The following is a 13,728-nucleotide window of genomic DNA, read 5'->3' on the forward strand; positions in this document are numbered from 1 at the left end:
TAATACAATACCACCTATCTGCAGAGCCACAGCATAAGTAGCAGTGCACTAAGTAAGAGTTTGCTATAGTTGTTTGCATGCTTTTTTTTGTGTGTGTGTGTCCACGCATGCGTGCACAGGCACATGTTTATTCTCATGGTAATGCTTGGTCTTCTCTGCTCTCTTGCCCCAAGGGATTCTTTCGGAGGAGTCAGCAGAACAATGCATCCTACTCCTGTCCAAGACAGAGAAACTGTTTAATTGACAGAACCAACAGAAATCGTTGCCAACACTGCCGACTGCAGAAATGTCTTGCCCTGGGAATGTCTCGAGATGGTAAGGAGTCAAATTCGTACTTCACATCTAAGCCCTTTGAAACTTTTCTTCACTGCTGACTTACTTAAACTCCCTGTAGATTTCTGCAAAAAGAGAGAGGAGAAGCTCCAGGCTTTGTAATGCATGCACTGTGAGACGATCTTTGCCATCCGGTTAACAAAGAAGGCTATTTTCATGGAGAGGGGTGGGGAAAATCACAAAATGGAGAGCAGTATTAGTTTAGAACAGAAAGAGTCAGAAGTGAAATATGTTATTCTAATCAAAAGCACAGAGCACAAAAAGGTCACCTCTGGAGAGATGGGTTTATATTAAGCATTATATTAAACATTAGCATTTATCTTAATATTAAATACTGATATGTGAAAGCATCCATTTCCCTGAGATCTCTAAAGGTCTGTGGTAGTGAGGAGGCGCACCTACACAAATTTACGCCTTTCTAGCATTAGGGCTTTCTGTTTGTTTTATTCTGATCACTTGACCAAGTATTTTGCTCTGGAAGAAACCCCATTTCTTTTACTTGCATATTGCCTCCTGTCCCTGTCTGGGTCTGTAGAAGAACATTTCCTAATTTAGCGCTGAAAATGGATCCTATGCCAGAGGAAAGGTCCACAGTCTATGCCATCTCAGGATCCTTTGGTCTTTGTAGAGCTCTGATCTTCCAAATTGTGGTGTGATCAGCCAAGGTCAGCAGGCTGAGAACATACATCACACCAAAACTGCAGACAATGGGAGGCTTGGGCAAGGTCGTCCACAGCTCACATGCCGTAGGCACCACTCCTCATGCAGGGGATTTCCAGCTCACAAACATGTTTTATGTAGTGAGAAAGTATTAGAAGAAAATGTTCTGCTTTTTAAAAGCAGTTTATATTAATTTTATTTTCCTGGAAGCAGTTTTCTGTCTTAAAAGGTTTACACAAAATGTGTATTTTGAAATTAAGTTACTGATGGAGAAGTTCCTCAAAGAGCTATTTATTTAGACAGTCCACAGGCTGTAAACTTTTTTGAATTTTGGACCATAATAGGTCTTCTTCTATCTCAGCGTGTCTTTTGTCTCACTGAAATGCCTTGTTTGCCAGTCTCACCAATCTGGGAGGAGCCTTGCAATCTGGCCTTTAATCCGTGAATTCTTTTTGGTCCTAGGATCCAGTATACTTGACACCTTAGTTCCTAATTCTTCCTGGTGATTAAAATAGTAACATTTCAGCAATTTAACAGCACATGCTTTCCTCCTGAAAGTAGTATCTTCCAATGATTTAAGGTATCACAGGGGCATTTTAATGTGGCTCACAGCCCTGTCTTCCCAACCAGTAATTCAGAGACCACTGCAGACAGACAAAATGAGTGATTCTTCCAACAGCACTACTTTGTTCTCTCATGGTTTATGTAAGGGTCTTTATGATTGTTTATGATTAAGAATATTAAGAGCTCTCACAAATTTAAAATTGGCTGTGTGAATTTTTTGACAGAAAACTTTAATATGATTTTTACCTCCCAGCCATGTAATAAATTCATTTTTATCATACACAGCCAGGATGCTAATTGACAGCAGCTGGAGAATCCAATTAATGAATATATAATGAGGATAAACAGTGGATGTTTGGTTATACTACTGAGGCCCAAAATTTGAAGAAAATTATTTAAAGTACAGTCATTGTATATTGTCCATAAGGGTATGCAGCATACCGTGAACTGATTCCAGGGACAGGCTGAGTTTGTGTGAGGTAGCTTGCAGCCTGAGTGTAGGACTGCAAATAAACTGAGGTTGACAATAAGAAAAAAACTCTCTTGGTGTAAAAAAAAAGGAAAACAAATCAAAGTGGCTGTCACCTTGTTCTGACACTGTATTTTCATATTATGCTCTGCTTTTTCAGTTCTTTTTCCTGATTGAAGAATTTCACATTTATCCACATACAGGTTCAAACTGTTCTTAAGGGCTACATGAGAGCCCTGTGCTAATAAATGTGATTCTGAATTGATCCAAATTTCAGATGGACTGGAAATGCACAGTATAGAAAATACACCTCATAATACGTAGAAGTTTGTATTTCTGGAGCAATGTCCTCTTACCTGTTCTGACGAATTCTGCTGAATGTGTCTCTGATTTGTTTTAGAGCACAATCAACAACTGCCTCTCTGCTCTAAGATCCCAAGATCTAGCCCAATAGAAGACCAGAATTTATAGAGAGATGGGGGTGGAGAGTGATAATCAGCTCTGATCTACTGTATATGCAGGCTGTGAATTTACTCCTCCTAGTTCCGCAGCAATCAGCATCTCACCTTTGAAAATGTCAATCTTGGTGTAGTGAACCCTCTTTCCGGGGAAAATGGTTTGCCCTCCTATATTTTTCTCCCTTTCTCATCAGGAGGAGTGCATGGATTTGTGCAGGTTGATTATTAAAATGGAGATTGCATAAATCCCTAAGACTTTGCTTAGTGGAAAGATGACATTCATTTGTGCTGTTTACCTTCAAATCTGTTCTTTTCCTCTAGGTTCTAACCTGTAAGATTATTTTTTTTAAGTGGGAAGATAACACCCCATTGAAAGTATGTGATAATAAGGCTTTAGGGCTTGTTTTCACCCAGAATATTAATCTTGTTAGTGTACTTTGTAAAGGTTTGTGGAAAGTTAGTAAATGGATGTGAATTTACAAGACTGTACATTTCATACAGCTCTGAGTTGTTGTTCAGTGAACACAGAGATATAAACAGATGCATGGTCTTTTTAACATTCAGAGTGGGAAGTGAATTTCTTGACTGAGGCCCTCCTGTCAAATAGGAGTCGTTGTCACCTGGTAAATTCAAGTACACAATATTTTTTCTTTCATGAGATGTATATGATGTAAAGCTTTGTGTTCTTTCTCTGTTTCCACAGAAAAAGATGTTTCCACAGCAAAATTAACCCTGGAAGTAAATACCAAAAGAGGGTGGGGTTGAGGGGAATCAAGAGAAATTTAAAGACGATGGTTCTCATTGTGCTTTGCTTTTCAGCTGTGAAATTTGGAAGAATGTCCAAAAAGCAGAGGGATAGCTTGTATGCTGAAGTGCAGAAGCACCAGCAGCGACTGCAGGAACAGCAGCAGCAGCAGAGTGGTGAGGCAGAAGCCCTCGCCAGGGTTTACAGCAGCAGCATCAGCAATGGCTTGAACAATCTGAATAACGAAACTGGCAGCACCTACTCAAACGGGCACGTCATCGATCTGCCGAAGTCTGAGGGTTATTATAACGTGGATTCTGCCCAGCCCTCCCCAGACCAGTCTGGGTTAGACATGACTGGAATCAAACAGATAAAGCAGGAACCTATCTATGACCTCACCTCTGTACCAAACTTGTTTACCTATAGCTCTTTCAACAACGGGCAATTAGCTCCAGGGATATCCATGAGTGAAATAGGTAAGGAAAATTCCTATGCTGTAGTGAAATGTGTATATATAAGCTAAGCTCCGGTTCTGTCTTTATTAAAATGTCATACCTGCATTCCATACACAGATACGCAATAGTTGCATGTTCACACGTGTGTGCACACACATACAGAAAGTAAAGGAAAGAAAATCAGTCTGGAACTAATTGACATAATATTAAGGCAGCTCTGTTTTTACCAAAATCTGCAAATTATGCAGTTCTTAAACCCAGCAGTTCATGTTCTGTTTATTAAATAGGAGCATCAAAGGAGGTGATGAATCAATCATAACCAAGTGATAATTAGGAAGGGGCTTGTTTCAAATGAGCTCATTACTAGCAGGGTTAAATGATCTTTTCAGCCATCCGTCCGTATTCTTGTCAACACCCAGAATCCCCATAGCAGCTAATTCTAGGGTACTTATTGTGAAAAAGTACCAGTCATACTTTGGCTGCAAGGATGTCGATGCAGAGCAAGCTCACTAAATTCATAAAGTGCACAAACTCTGAAAGCATTTGTGTGGATATCCCCACTTCTCTGCCTGAAGGCCTTGGAGAACTTGTCCCTTGCTTTCATCTTTGACAAGTGACAGAGACCTCTCTGTGAGGTGAGACTGTTATAAACACAATGACTAATGGTGATTTTTGTCTAAGGAGGGTTTCTGTTCATCTAATGCTTCTAGTTGTATTTCAGCAAAGCCACTAGAAGTACTACTAATGTTACAAAGGTATTATATGAAAAAAGATTGGCATCCTAATTAGGTACCTCAAGAAGTGAAATATGCTGGATTGGTTGTGGCTGAGAATGTAATCAAAGGTAATTCTCAGTGGAATTTAATTAAAAAGAAAGAAGAAGGACAAAAAGTTGTCTTCGAGAGCACTCCTAGCAAATTAATAAATTTCAAATCGTGAAAAATCCTCTGCAGTTGTGGCCTGACTTTGCTCCCTCATGTACATGGATGTACCCTGAGATCTGTAAATTTGTGTGTGTACTCAAACTGACTGAGGACCCTGGAGGTGTGGCCTTCACTCTATATAGAGCGCAGTAATGGTATCTATAGTAGTTACTGTCTGGTGAAAAAATGAAGTAGTGGCTAAAATTGGTAGCATGTTTTCTGCCCATGGGTGCTCATTTGCAGGAGGCTCTATAACACATGGTATGCTTTAGTTGCAAATTATGCAGGAGAAAGTTAAACTTCTGGCACTGTTTATTAGGACATGTTTTATTACCACCTTTGGCCTAGGCCACTGTCCAGTAAAACTATACACCTGCAGTGTAGGATTAGAGAGGAACATTTGCTCCAGCTTCCCTCTCAGCTCTCGTGGCCACATGAATATTACTCACATGTGGCTTGTGCATACCTCAGTCCTGCAACAGGGGATCACCATACTGCAAACCAGCTGAGAGACAATTTAAACAGTCCTTAAAAGCTGTTTCCATGCAGACCAGAGCCAGTACCACAGGCAAATGTTTCCAGAGAGACGCAGAGGAGGTCCAGAAATGCAGGAGTTGTGATAGTCCATGAATTAGGGTTTGTGCTCAGTTATGGAAATGAGTGCAAAGAGAGATTATGGCCATGGGACTATATCCTTAGTGGCCAAAGAGTCCCCCTGAAGTCAAAGGGACCTTTTGACTTTAGAGAATCATTTAAGTTTTATCTCTTGCTGGTTCACTTAGGAATAATGCATCATTCTTAATTTTTCACCCGTTTTTTTTTTTCTCTCCTAGCTGTAAACCCTCCAGCCCTAAATTCACTTCACATTTCCCAGTTTTTCATCCTCTGTGTCATCCAGCCAATATTCCTCTTCCCAACCACACAAAGCAGGAAAAACCCCAGAGCAGAGGGAGCACAGCATAGCAAAGGGCCTATCTCTGGGCTGGCAGCAAAATTCAGAGGCTCTGGGATTTACCTCTCTTCCTTTTGAAATCAAAACTAGGCCTCCTAAATTGCTATGATTTTACACAAGTACTGTGCTCTGTCATTTGTGGCACCTGCAGCAGAGGGGTAAGGGTGATGATGAGAGATAATGTAGTGTAACAAATCAGCTGACACAACTGGAAGAGATGCACGATAAAATATTTGGATTAGTGCACAGGCAAATGATATTTTCAATGTTTAAAAAGAAATAGAAAATGCCTCTTGATGCTGAAGCGTATTGTTGGACCATCTGTAGAGCTGCAGTCTTGCAGTCAAAGTAGGAAAACTCTAAGCACTGAGATGTACTGATTTCATATTACAGTGTGCTTGAATTTCACTGCAGAATTGTATCTCACTCCAGTGACATTTAGGAATAAACTCAACTCATGTTAAATAGAAGCTACTGCTTTTAACTGTTAGATGAAATCATACAGAATATGTAGGAGATAGAAAAGCTGTACTGCATTGATCCTTGTGGCTGATAGAAGTTTCTTTGTACCAACATGTCTAGTGATCTAGTGAACCACTAAGTATGCCAGATCATGATAGTTCTTTTCTGCACTGATTATTTTCTACCAGATAGAAATTTCCAGTCTTAGCTTTCTTCTGGCCTTTATATTCTTCAAATAAATATATGTATTTAAGCACAACCTCACCTGCCACTTGCCTGATCTTGAGTGCAACCATCTTATTTTTTTCCTCGTGAATGAATGTGTGGGAATTCCTTTCATCCTTGACTTCCTCGAAGTTGCTGTAAGCTCTCCAAGGAGCAGACTTCTTCACAGGCACTCAGAACGAAAGTAGTCTGTGCAGCTTCTGCATTACATGTCAACCAAAATCCAGTTCACTTACTCCTTTGGTGTTAATGCTTTGCTTGTTTCAAACTCACTTCTCTCCTGTGTAGGGCATTTTTTTATTAAGATATAGTTGACTGCACATTTCCAAGTTTGAATCTCATTTTCTCTTTCTTATTTTTCTAATCTTTTCAATCCTGTCTCATTATGCCTCAGTCTTCATTGATGCTTTGTGACTTGTTTCAGTTTAGAATTGTCTCTTAATTAGCATGCTATGAACCTTCTCTTTCAGATTATTATGAAAATGTTAAATGCTTGTAAAACAAGTCCTAACAATGGTCCCTGCTGCACCTGACTAAAATACTTGCTGCAATTGCAAATATTACTTTAGTATTTACATTTGGCTTGCTATCCAACAGTAAGTTCTCTTTAAAATCCAAGTAACAAGTCTTCCTTTCCCTGTCAGTTTGATTCAGTTATAACAATAATATTTTCTAAGATAACTCTATGACATAATTTACACATCATTGACATGCTTTTCTTCACATGGTAATTTTCTAGTTCCACCAAAAAGTAATCTAAATGGTTAGAGCTACTTTGATCTGTTACAGTTCTGTGCTTTAATTTGAATGTGAAAGTGTTCTTTTTCATGAACGTACATTCATCTACAGAAGACTTTGTAGTGGAAATGGAAATTGTTCAGCTTAACAGTTTTGAAATGCAAAATTTTTTACACAGCAACTGTTTTGACACACAGTATTAGAATGGAACAGCAAGCAAAATATAGCTTATCTTGTATTGCATATTTACTGGTATCTATATACTGCGCAAGCAAATAGGTGTGGGAGAAAGACATGCTGACCAATTAAAGTTATATAGGGCTCTGTTGCACATACTTAGGATTATTATATTTCTCCAAATGAGTTGAATAGACCAAGATACAGCTGCACATTATCTGATCACTATGAGAAACAGGATAGGCAATGTCTCCTGTGGACGAGAGGGTTAAGTATAACAAAGAGCATTTTCAGTTACAGTCACAAATTCCTCATGTAACTGTCAGAGCTTATGATGGAGAAAAGTTGTACAAAATCAGGTAGTGCCCCATTAGGCACAGCCCTTGTCAGTATTCCAGTTCCTGTTACCAAAAAAAAAAAAAAAAGCAAAGCATAAAGAAATCACTCCAAAGCTCATAAATACACTTACAGGGGCAGAACCTCAACTTGGCATCAACTGCATTTCCAGTCCAGATCTCTTTTCTTTAAAGGAAAGTATTTTTGTCCTTAACACAAGGCATCTTGTTGGACACGATATACATTTGGGTGGGCAGGACACAAAATAAGTGAGGTGCAGTGAGCAGATGGGTTCGGCAGGCTCTGTCACTGCCTGTCCTGCTGTCCATGGGTGGCATGATCCAGGTGTGTTCTGTCAACCAGTGATGCTGTTAGCATGGGAAACACCCATGTCCCGAGGACACATGTGCCAGGGACTGGGCAGCATGGTCCTGTTTTTCCATGACCATTGTGCCATCTACACATCTGGGAAGATAGAAATTTCTCATTGTGCCGTGGGAGCTCAAACCATAGGGTGAAATCTGCTTGTCATGTCAAAAGCAAGAATTTGGTGATTTGCAGAATGGCTTTCTTGTGACACAGGAAACCACGGAGGTCAGCTGGTGGGTGGGAAATTCTGAAGTGAGAAGGAAGCTCCAGTTCCTGATGGCAGTGCTTGCTCCCAAGTGTGGTTTTAAACTGGGAGGCATCAAAGGCTTATTTTTAGACTTGGTGAAATTAAAAGACTACCTTGTTTAAATATATGTGCATAATATTATCTGTCACTGAGCTGAACATTGCATTTTCCTCACTAAATATGTGGCTCCAATCTTGGTCTGTAAAAGTTAATGGAAACGCTTCCCTGCCTTAACTGCAGTTGAGATTATCAGCTATGATTTCTTAGGGACAAGATAAAATTATTAAGCAAACACTGTTGTGGAGAAAACAGATTGGTTAAGGGTTCACTGTCACTGCAAGTCAAACTGAAGGGTGCCCTGTAGCTGTGTATATGTAGGTAGTCCTTAAGATACCTCTAGGGTGTACAGGAGGTCACATAGCCCAGCCTCTATAGTTACAGATGGAAGTATTGTTTACATATATTTACATTTCTTCACCATCAGGCCTGTATGAAGGTACCCCATTGGAGAGCTTACATTTCTACCAAAATTAAAGTAAGGTTGGTGAGCTCCGGTTTGATCTTCCCTTTCCCCAGTCCTTCTAAGCCCTGTCTGCTCTGTATATCTTAGGGTGGGCAATAACTCTCTAGGACAGACGCCAAATGTGGTTTGGAGGAGGCATCACCGGTCTTATATTGTAAGGCACAGCTCTTCTGACCTGGGCACATAGCCTGAAAAATGACAGTAAAGGAAAACCTTAACATTTTTTTAAAGACTGATTCAGGATAGGTATGTAAAAGAAAAGTCCTCTTAGTGACCACAAATGACATTCTGTGCATTTGTAATTCAGTTATAATTTAGCTGGGTTCATCTTTATATTCTGTGAAGTTACTTAATTTCCATTGCTTCAATATCGTACAAGCAGGAGTTATTTCACTCTCTCTCCTTGAAGGGAGATCTTCACCTGTAAACATTCTAAAGTCCTCTGCTGAAGATCTGTACAAAAGCCAGTCCCACACCCTTCTTCTTTCAGCAAAAATATTTTTACTAATTTTAGAAGAACTTAGTTTATTCCTCCATGTCTATACTCTTCATGGATGTCCACAACACTTAGTATTGGATATGCAATATATAAATATGTATCAGTATCAGACTGATGTCTTTAAAAGTCCTCTGTGCTTTGGTATGGAAACCACTTCTCCATGTGATGAGCACTTCAAAAGCATTTTGCCAATGTGATAAGCATTTCTTATTCTTTAACACCCTTCTATTTATCTCCAGGGTTTGTTCCCCGTGCCAGATCAAGTGTTAACAGACAGCTTACTGAACATGTATTGGTCAATTAGATGCTATTTAAAGGTACACTCCAAATCACATTCAAAATGCAATGAGCTTGCTAATTAAAGCCCATACCCTAAGGTGACAATAGCATGTGTGTTTATGTTCCCTTTACAAAGCCACCACCCACCCCGCAGTGAAACAGAAACTACGTTTTTGTAGTCGTGTGTAACATTCTTTCACTTTTTTTTCTAGGCCATGGTTTAATATTCCTTCTACAAACGTGACAGTCAAAATTTATGGGGCTGCTGTCTACACCTTGGCAGCTGTATTTAAGAGAAGCAATGTTGCCATCTAGTGAGCATTTAAAATATGCAACATGTGCATTTCTGTGCGCATACCATCAGGACACTGTATCTTACCATCATTACCTGCTTAAAAATGACAATCAGAATACATTCAAATTTCAATTCTGTGCTCAGTTCACGTGACAAAACTTAGAACTTCAGCTTGTTTTACAAATGAACTAAAAATATGCATAGAACGGTATTAAAAACAACCGTTTCTGTAGCCTACATTTTGAAAGCATCATAATATAGTTCTTTAAAGTAAGAGAATTTCTAATCCTTAAAAGTGTATAAAATGGCTCCTTTTCTGCAAAGATGAGAATGTGTTTTTGCATGAACAAACTTGACAAAATATGTTCATTCTACTGAGAATCACAAAAAAGCAGTTAGAAATCAACCATTTGTAGCAGTCAAAATATGTAAAATACCATATCATATATCTCATATATTACCATATATCATGGCAATCTTTTCAGGAGTAACATTGTGCTGTGAATATTGTCAGATTAGAAATCACACAGAAAGATCAATGTAAATCTTATGGTGTGATGAGTACTGAGACTTGCTGTTGCTGCCAGTTGTAAGAATAGACTTTTGGCTGGTTCCATGTGTATGCTTTGGAGCAGCAATGTCAATTGCAGAAGAAACATCTTTCTGCAAGAAACGGTCAAAAAAGGAGGACTGGAGCAGGTGCCAGAGCACAGAGGGCCTGGGATGTGTGAAAGAAGTATGTTGTCTTCCAGGGTTGTGGCTCACACACAACCCACAAAGAGTCAAATTGCGGATGAGAATCAAGAGGTCAAGCCAGTGATGGTTTAGGAATCACTGTAGTGTATTGAAGTGGAATACTATCTGCCAAAATTGCTATGGTTTGAATTAGTGGTTAGTTGTTGCTTTCTTCCTCATCTTAAGTTCCTTTATGGATTTAGTGTCAACTTTCCTGTCAATGTTTTTGTCTGGTGTTTCTGGGCGGTCAGCACCAACAATTACAAGGTAATTGTACTTTCTGAGAGCTTAACCTGGGGTCCATGTTGTATTTCTTTGTCGTCCTGGACAACACTGATTGATTGTTCTGTAATCCTAAGGCGCAAGGTCAGAAGTTTGGGGTTACAATTTTTTTTCTTTCCCAGTACACGTGCAACATCCTAAGTTTGCCTTTCCAAGGCTACAGTCCAGTTTTTCACACTGTGTGCTTTCTGTCTGGTAGATTTCATCAGTCACTTCATGCATTTCACTATTTCCCACTTTATTCCTGAGAACAAGGTAATTCTGCTTGTTTTGCATTTTGTGATGCTGTTTCTAGCTTCATAGGTAATGATGTCTTTCATCAGTCCATTCAGCTTTTGATATTTTATTTCACAGAACAGCAACAATTCTTTTATACAAGAGTGGAAAGATATGAGAAAGAATTCAAGTGAAATGCTTGAGAGAGTAACATAGATGTGCATAGGAAAAAATTCAAGGTGACAAGACATAGGGCTTAGAGACAAATGCTGAAACTGATTATCAGAACACAGATTTTATAGTGCAGTAGTCTTTGAGGAATGAAAGTCACATGTAAATGGGAATAATTAATACAAGATATTAAGGCATGGAGACATGTCTTGTGTTCCTTTTTGACTGCATGGATGTTTATCTTTTGATCAGTGAAGACTCTGGCATTGCTTATGATAACTAAATTATTCCACTTTCTGACACTATACACTAGCATCACTTTCATCCAACTCATTTGCCACACTACAGGAAAATAGAACTGTTGTAGAATGTTTGTCATTACTTTTTAACATGTTTCAATAGATAGATTGCTTAAAATCTTTGTAAAAAGTTAATTTGAAGACTGTGACAGTGAAACAAGTGCTAAAAGATATGTTAACCTCTCCCAGGTTTTGCAGGCTATGACAGGGCAAACTTACAAACCTGGTTTGAAACTAGTAATATTCTAATTATTCCATACATATTTCTCAGTTTAATAGAGAACAATGTCCAAGTAATGTTTGCTTAACTATAAGAAATGGAACCACTTTCTTGTTTCAGAACAGTTTCATTTTAATATAAAGAGATCTCTGTGCAACCTGTGCTGGAAGAAGCTAAGAAACAGCTCATCTCAATAAATTTGTGATAATTATACGGTGCCTTTAGAGTCCATTTGAACTCTAATTATTTCCTTGGTTAGTGCTTTTGCTGCCAGTTAAATGATTTGTAATTTTTGCTAAATTGGCTGAGTCCCGGGAGAAATATTACTAAGTAGAGACCATGAAGCATTTATAAAAAACCTCTAGGATCTAACAGAATTCTGGGTCCATCCTCTAGGTTCCTTAAGATAAGGACTTCATTCCATTGTATTGTCATTTCTACTAATTTATTAGCATTTTTTTGAAAGGCAAATGAAGCACTGATTTATTTTGAAGGAGAGGGAGGAAATAGAAAATTCACACATGTAACGTTTACTCTTTGTGCAATCTGTTAGTGACATTAATCATTCAATAACTTAAACATAAGGAAAGGTTATTCCTGAACTAAATTCTAGCACTTCTAGTCTCATATGAGTGGTTTTATGTTTTTTACTATCTTTCTAGGATGCATATTGTATAATGTTATAAATTTATTAAATAAATAGGGGTTATGAAACTTGCTTGTTTTTTAAAGGGAAATACTTTTTGCATTATGGCATTGAGAATGCCACAGACAGATGAGAAATGGAATGAGCTTTTTGCAGCCACTAAGGAAAAAATGTTCCTGTTCTTCTGAAAAAAAAGTATCAGGCTTTATATCCAGTTCATTTTGAAAAATTGAGACTTATTATTCATGTTTAACAGCAACCACAGAGGTATTTTTACCTTATTACCTGTGTCAATGTCTCTACAACTGTCGAAGAATTTCTTGAGAATAATCTTTCAATGATTCAGTTTTCAAAAATTTTCATTTTGTAGTCATAATTAGTGTACAAAAATAGCGTACCCTTGAATTAGCATACAAAAAAAATGTGTTGATCCAATGCTGTCTTGCCAAGTTTTTGAACAGGTTCTAGAACGGAGATTTTATTTAGAATGGCTCGCTGGAGTTTTAGTAGGTGTACGAATTGATATGTATGCTTACAGCAGCCAGCCAAAGCTGTGATGTTACTGCAGCATTAATTCAAAGTGGATCCCTGCAAGAGCTCAACTTAGGATATAGGCTGAGATAAGCTCTTAGCTACCCAACTGGATCCTAAGGGTAAGCGGCAAATTAAAGATTCATTATTCATTTTAATTGAAGTAGATTATCAGTGTTTTAGGAGGCACACTTCAAAGTTTTTCAGTTCCCTGTGCAAAAGAAGGGAATGCTGAGAAAAACTAGAGTCTCTCCTGAGAAAAGAGAGACAAATGAAAGAACTAAGGAGCCTGTAGGAAACAAATGCTGCTGTGGATAATTTCCACTTAGCAGGCCAAATTCATAGCTGGTGAATGCTGTGTGCACTCCATGGATTACATCCATTCCCCACCAGCATTGTATTTGACCTCAAGTTGGAGTTTTTCCTCAGTATTTTAGTTGGAGATCTCTGAATTATTGCAAGGAAATGCCTGAAAAAAGCAGGACTGATTTATCAGCTGATGGTAGGTCCTTGTGGGTCTGTGGTATGCTGATTTTGATTGCTACTATCTAGGTTGCCGTGTTCAGTTTTCTGTATGTACTGGTATTTAAGCAATTTCTACTCCACTGATGCAATAAATGTTTGAGCAATTGTAGTCTTTGGAGAGAGTGCCTTTTGTGAGGTAACTCTTGAAATCTAAAATAAGAAAGTACAGTAGGAGGAAAAAAAAAAAAAAACGAGGGAGAGAAAAAAAGAGCCTGCCAGAGCAAGCAAAACTAGAAACAGAAAAGGCTATTTACTGTTCTGGAAGTGGTGAGCTGTAGTCCCAGGTTTATGCGCAGCTTCTCTTCTCTTGCAACACATGCTTTTGGCCTGTTTTACTGATGAAATAGGACTTTTGCAGTCTTTCTGTCTCCCCAGTTGTTCTGTCAGGGCTGTA

At 38.6% G+C, this 13,728-nt stretch overlaps 1 protein-coding gene across 2 annotated transcripts in view; it reads left to right on the plus strand.

Moving 5' to 3' along the window:
• RORB (RAR related orphan receptor B) overlaps window positions 1-13,728 on the plus strand; it is a 134,657-nt gene that overhangs the window by 97,396 nt on the left and 23,533 nt on the right. For both annotated transcript variants that reach the window (XM_048291683.1, XM_048291682.1), the window contains exons 3-4: window positions 174-315; window positions 3,304-3,705. In XM_048291683.1, the coding sequence (XP_048147640.1) occupies window positions 174-315; window positions 3,304-3,705 (544 nt within the window). The remainder of the gene's footprint in view (window positions 1-173; window positions 316-3,303; window positions 3,706-13,728) is intronic.

The sequence above is a fragment of the Corvus hawaiiensis genome, chromosome Z (genome assembly GCF_020740725.1).
Source record: "Corvus hawaiiensis isolate bCorHaw1 chromosome Z, bCorHaw1.pri.cur, whole genome shotgun sequence".
Lineage (NCBI taxonomy): Eukaryota > Metazoa > Chordata > Aves > Passeriformes > Corvidae > Corvus > Corvus hawaiiensis.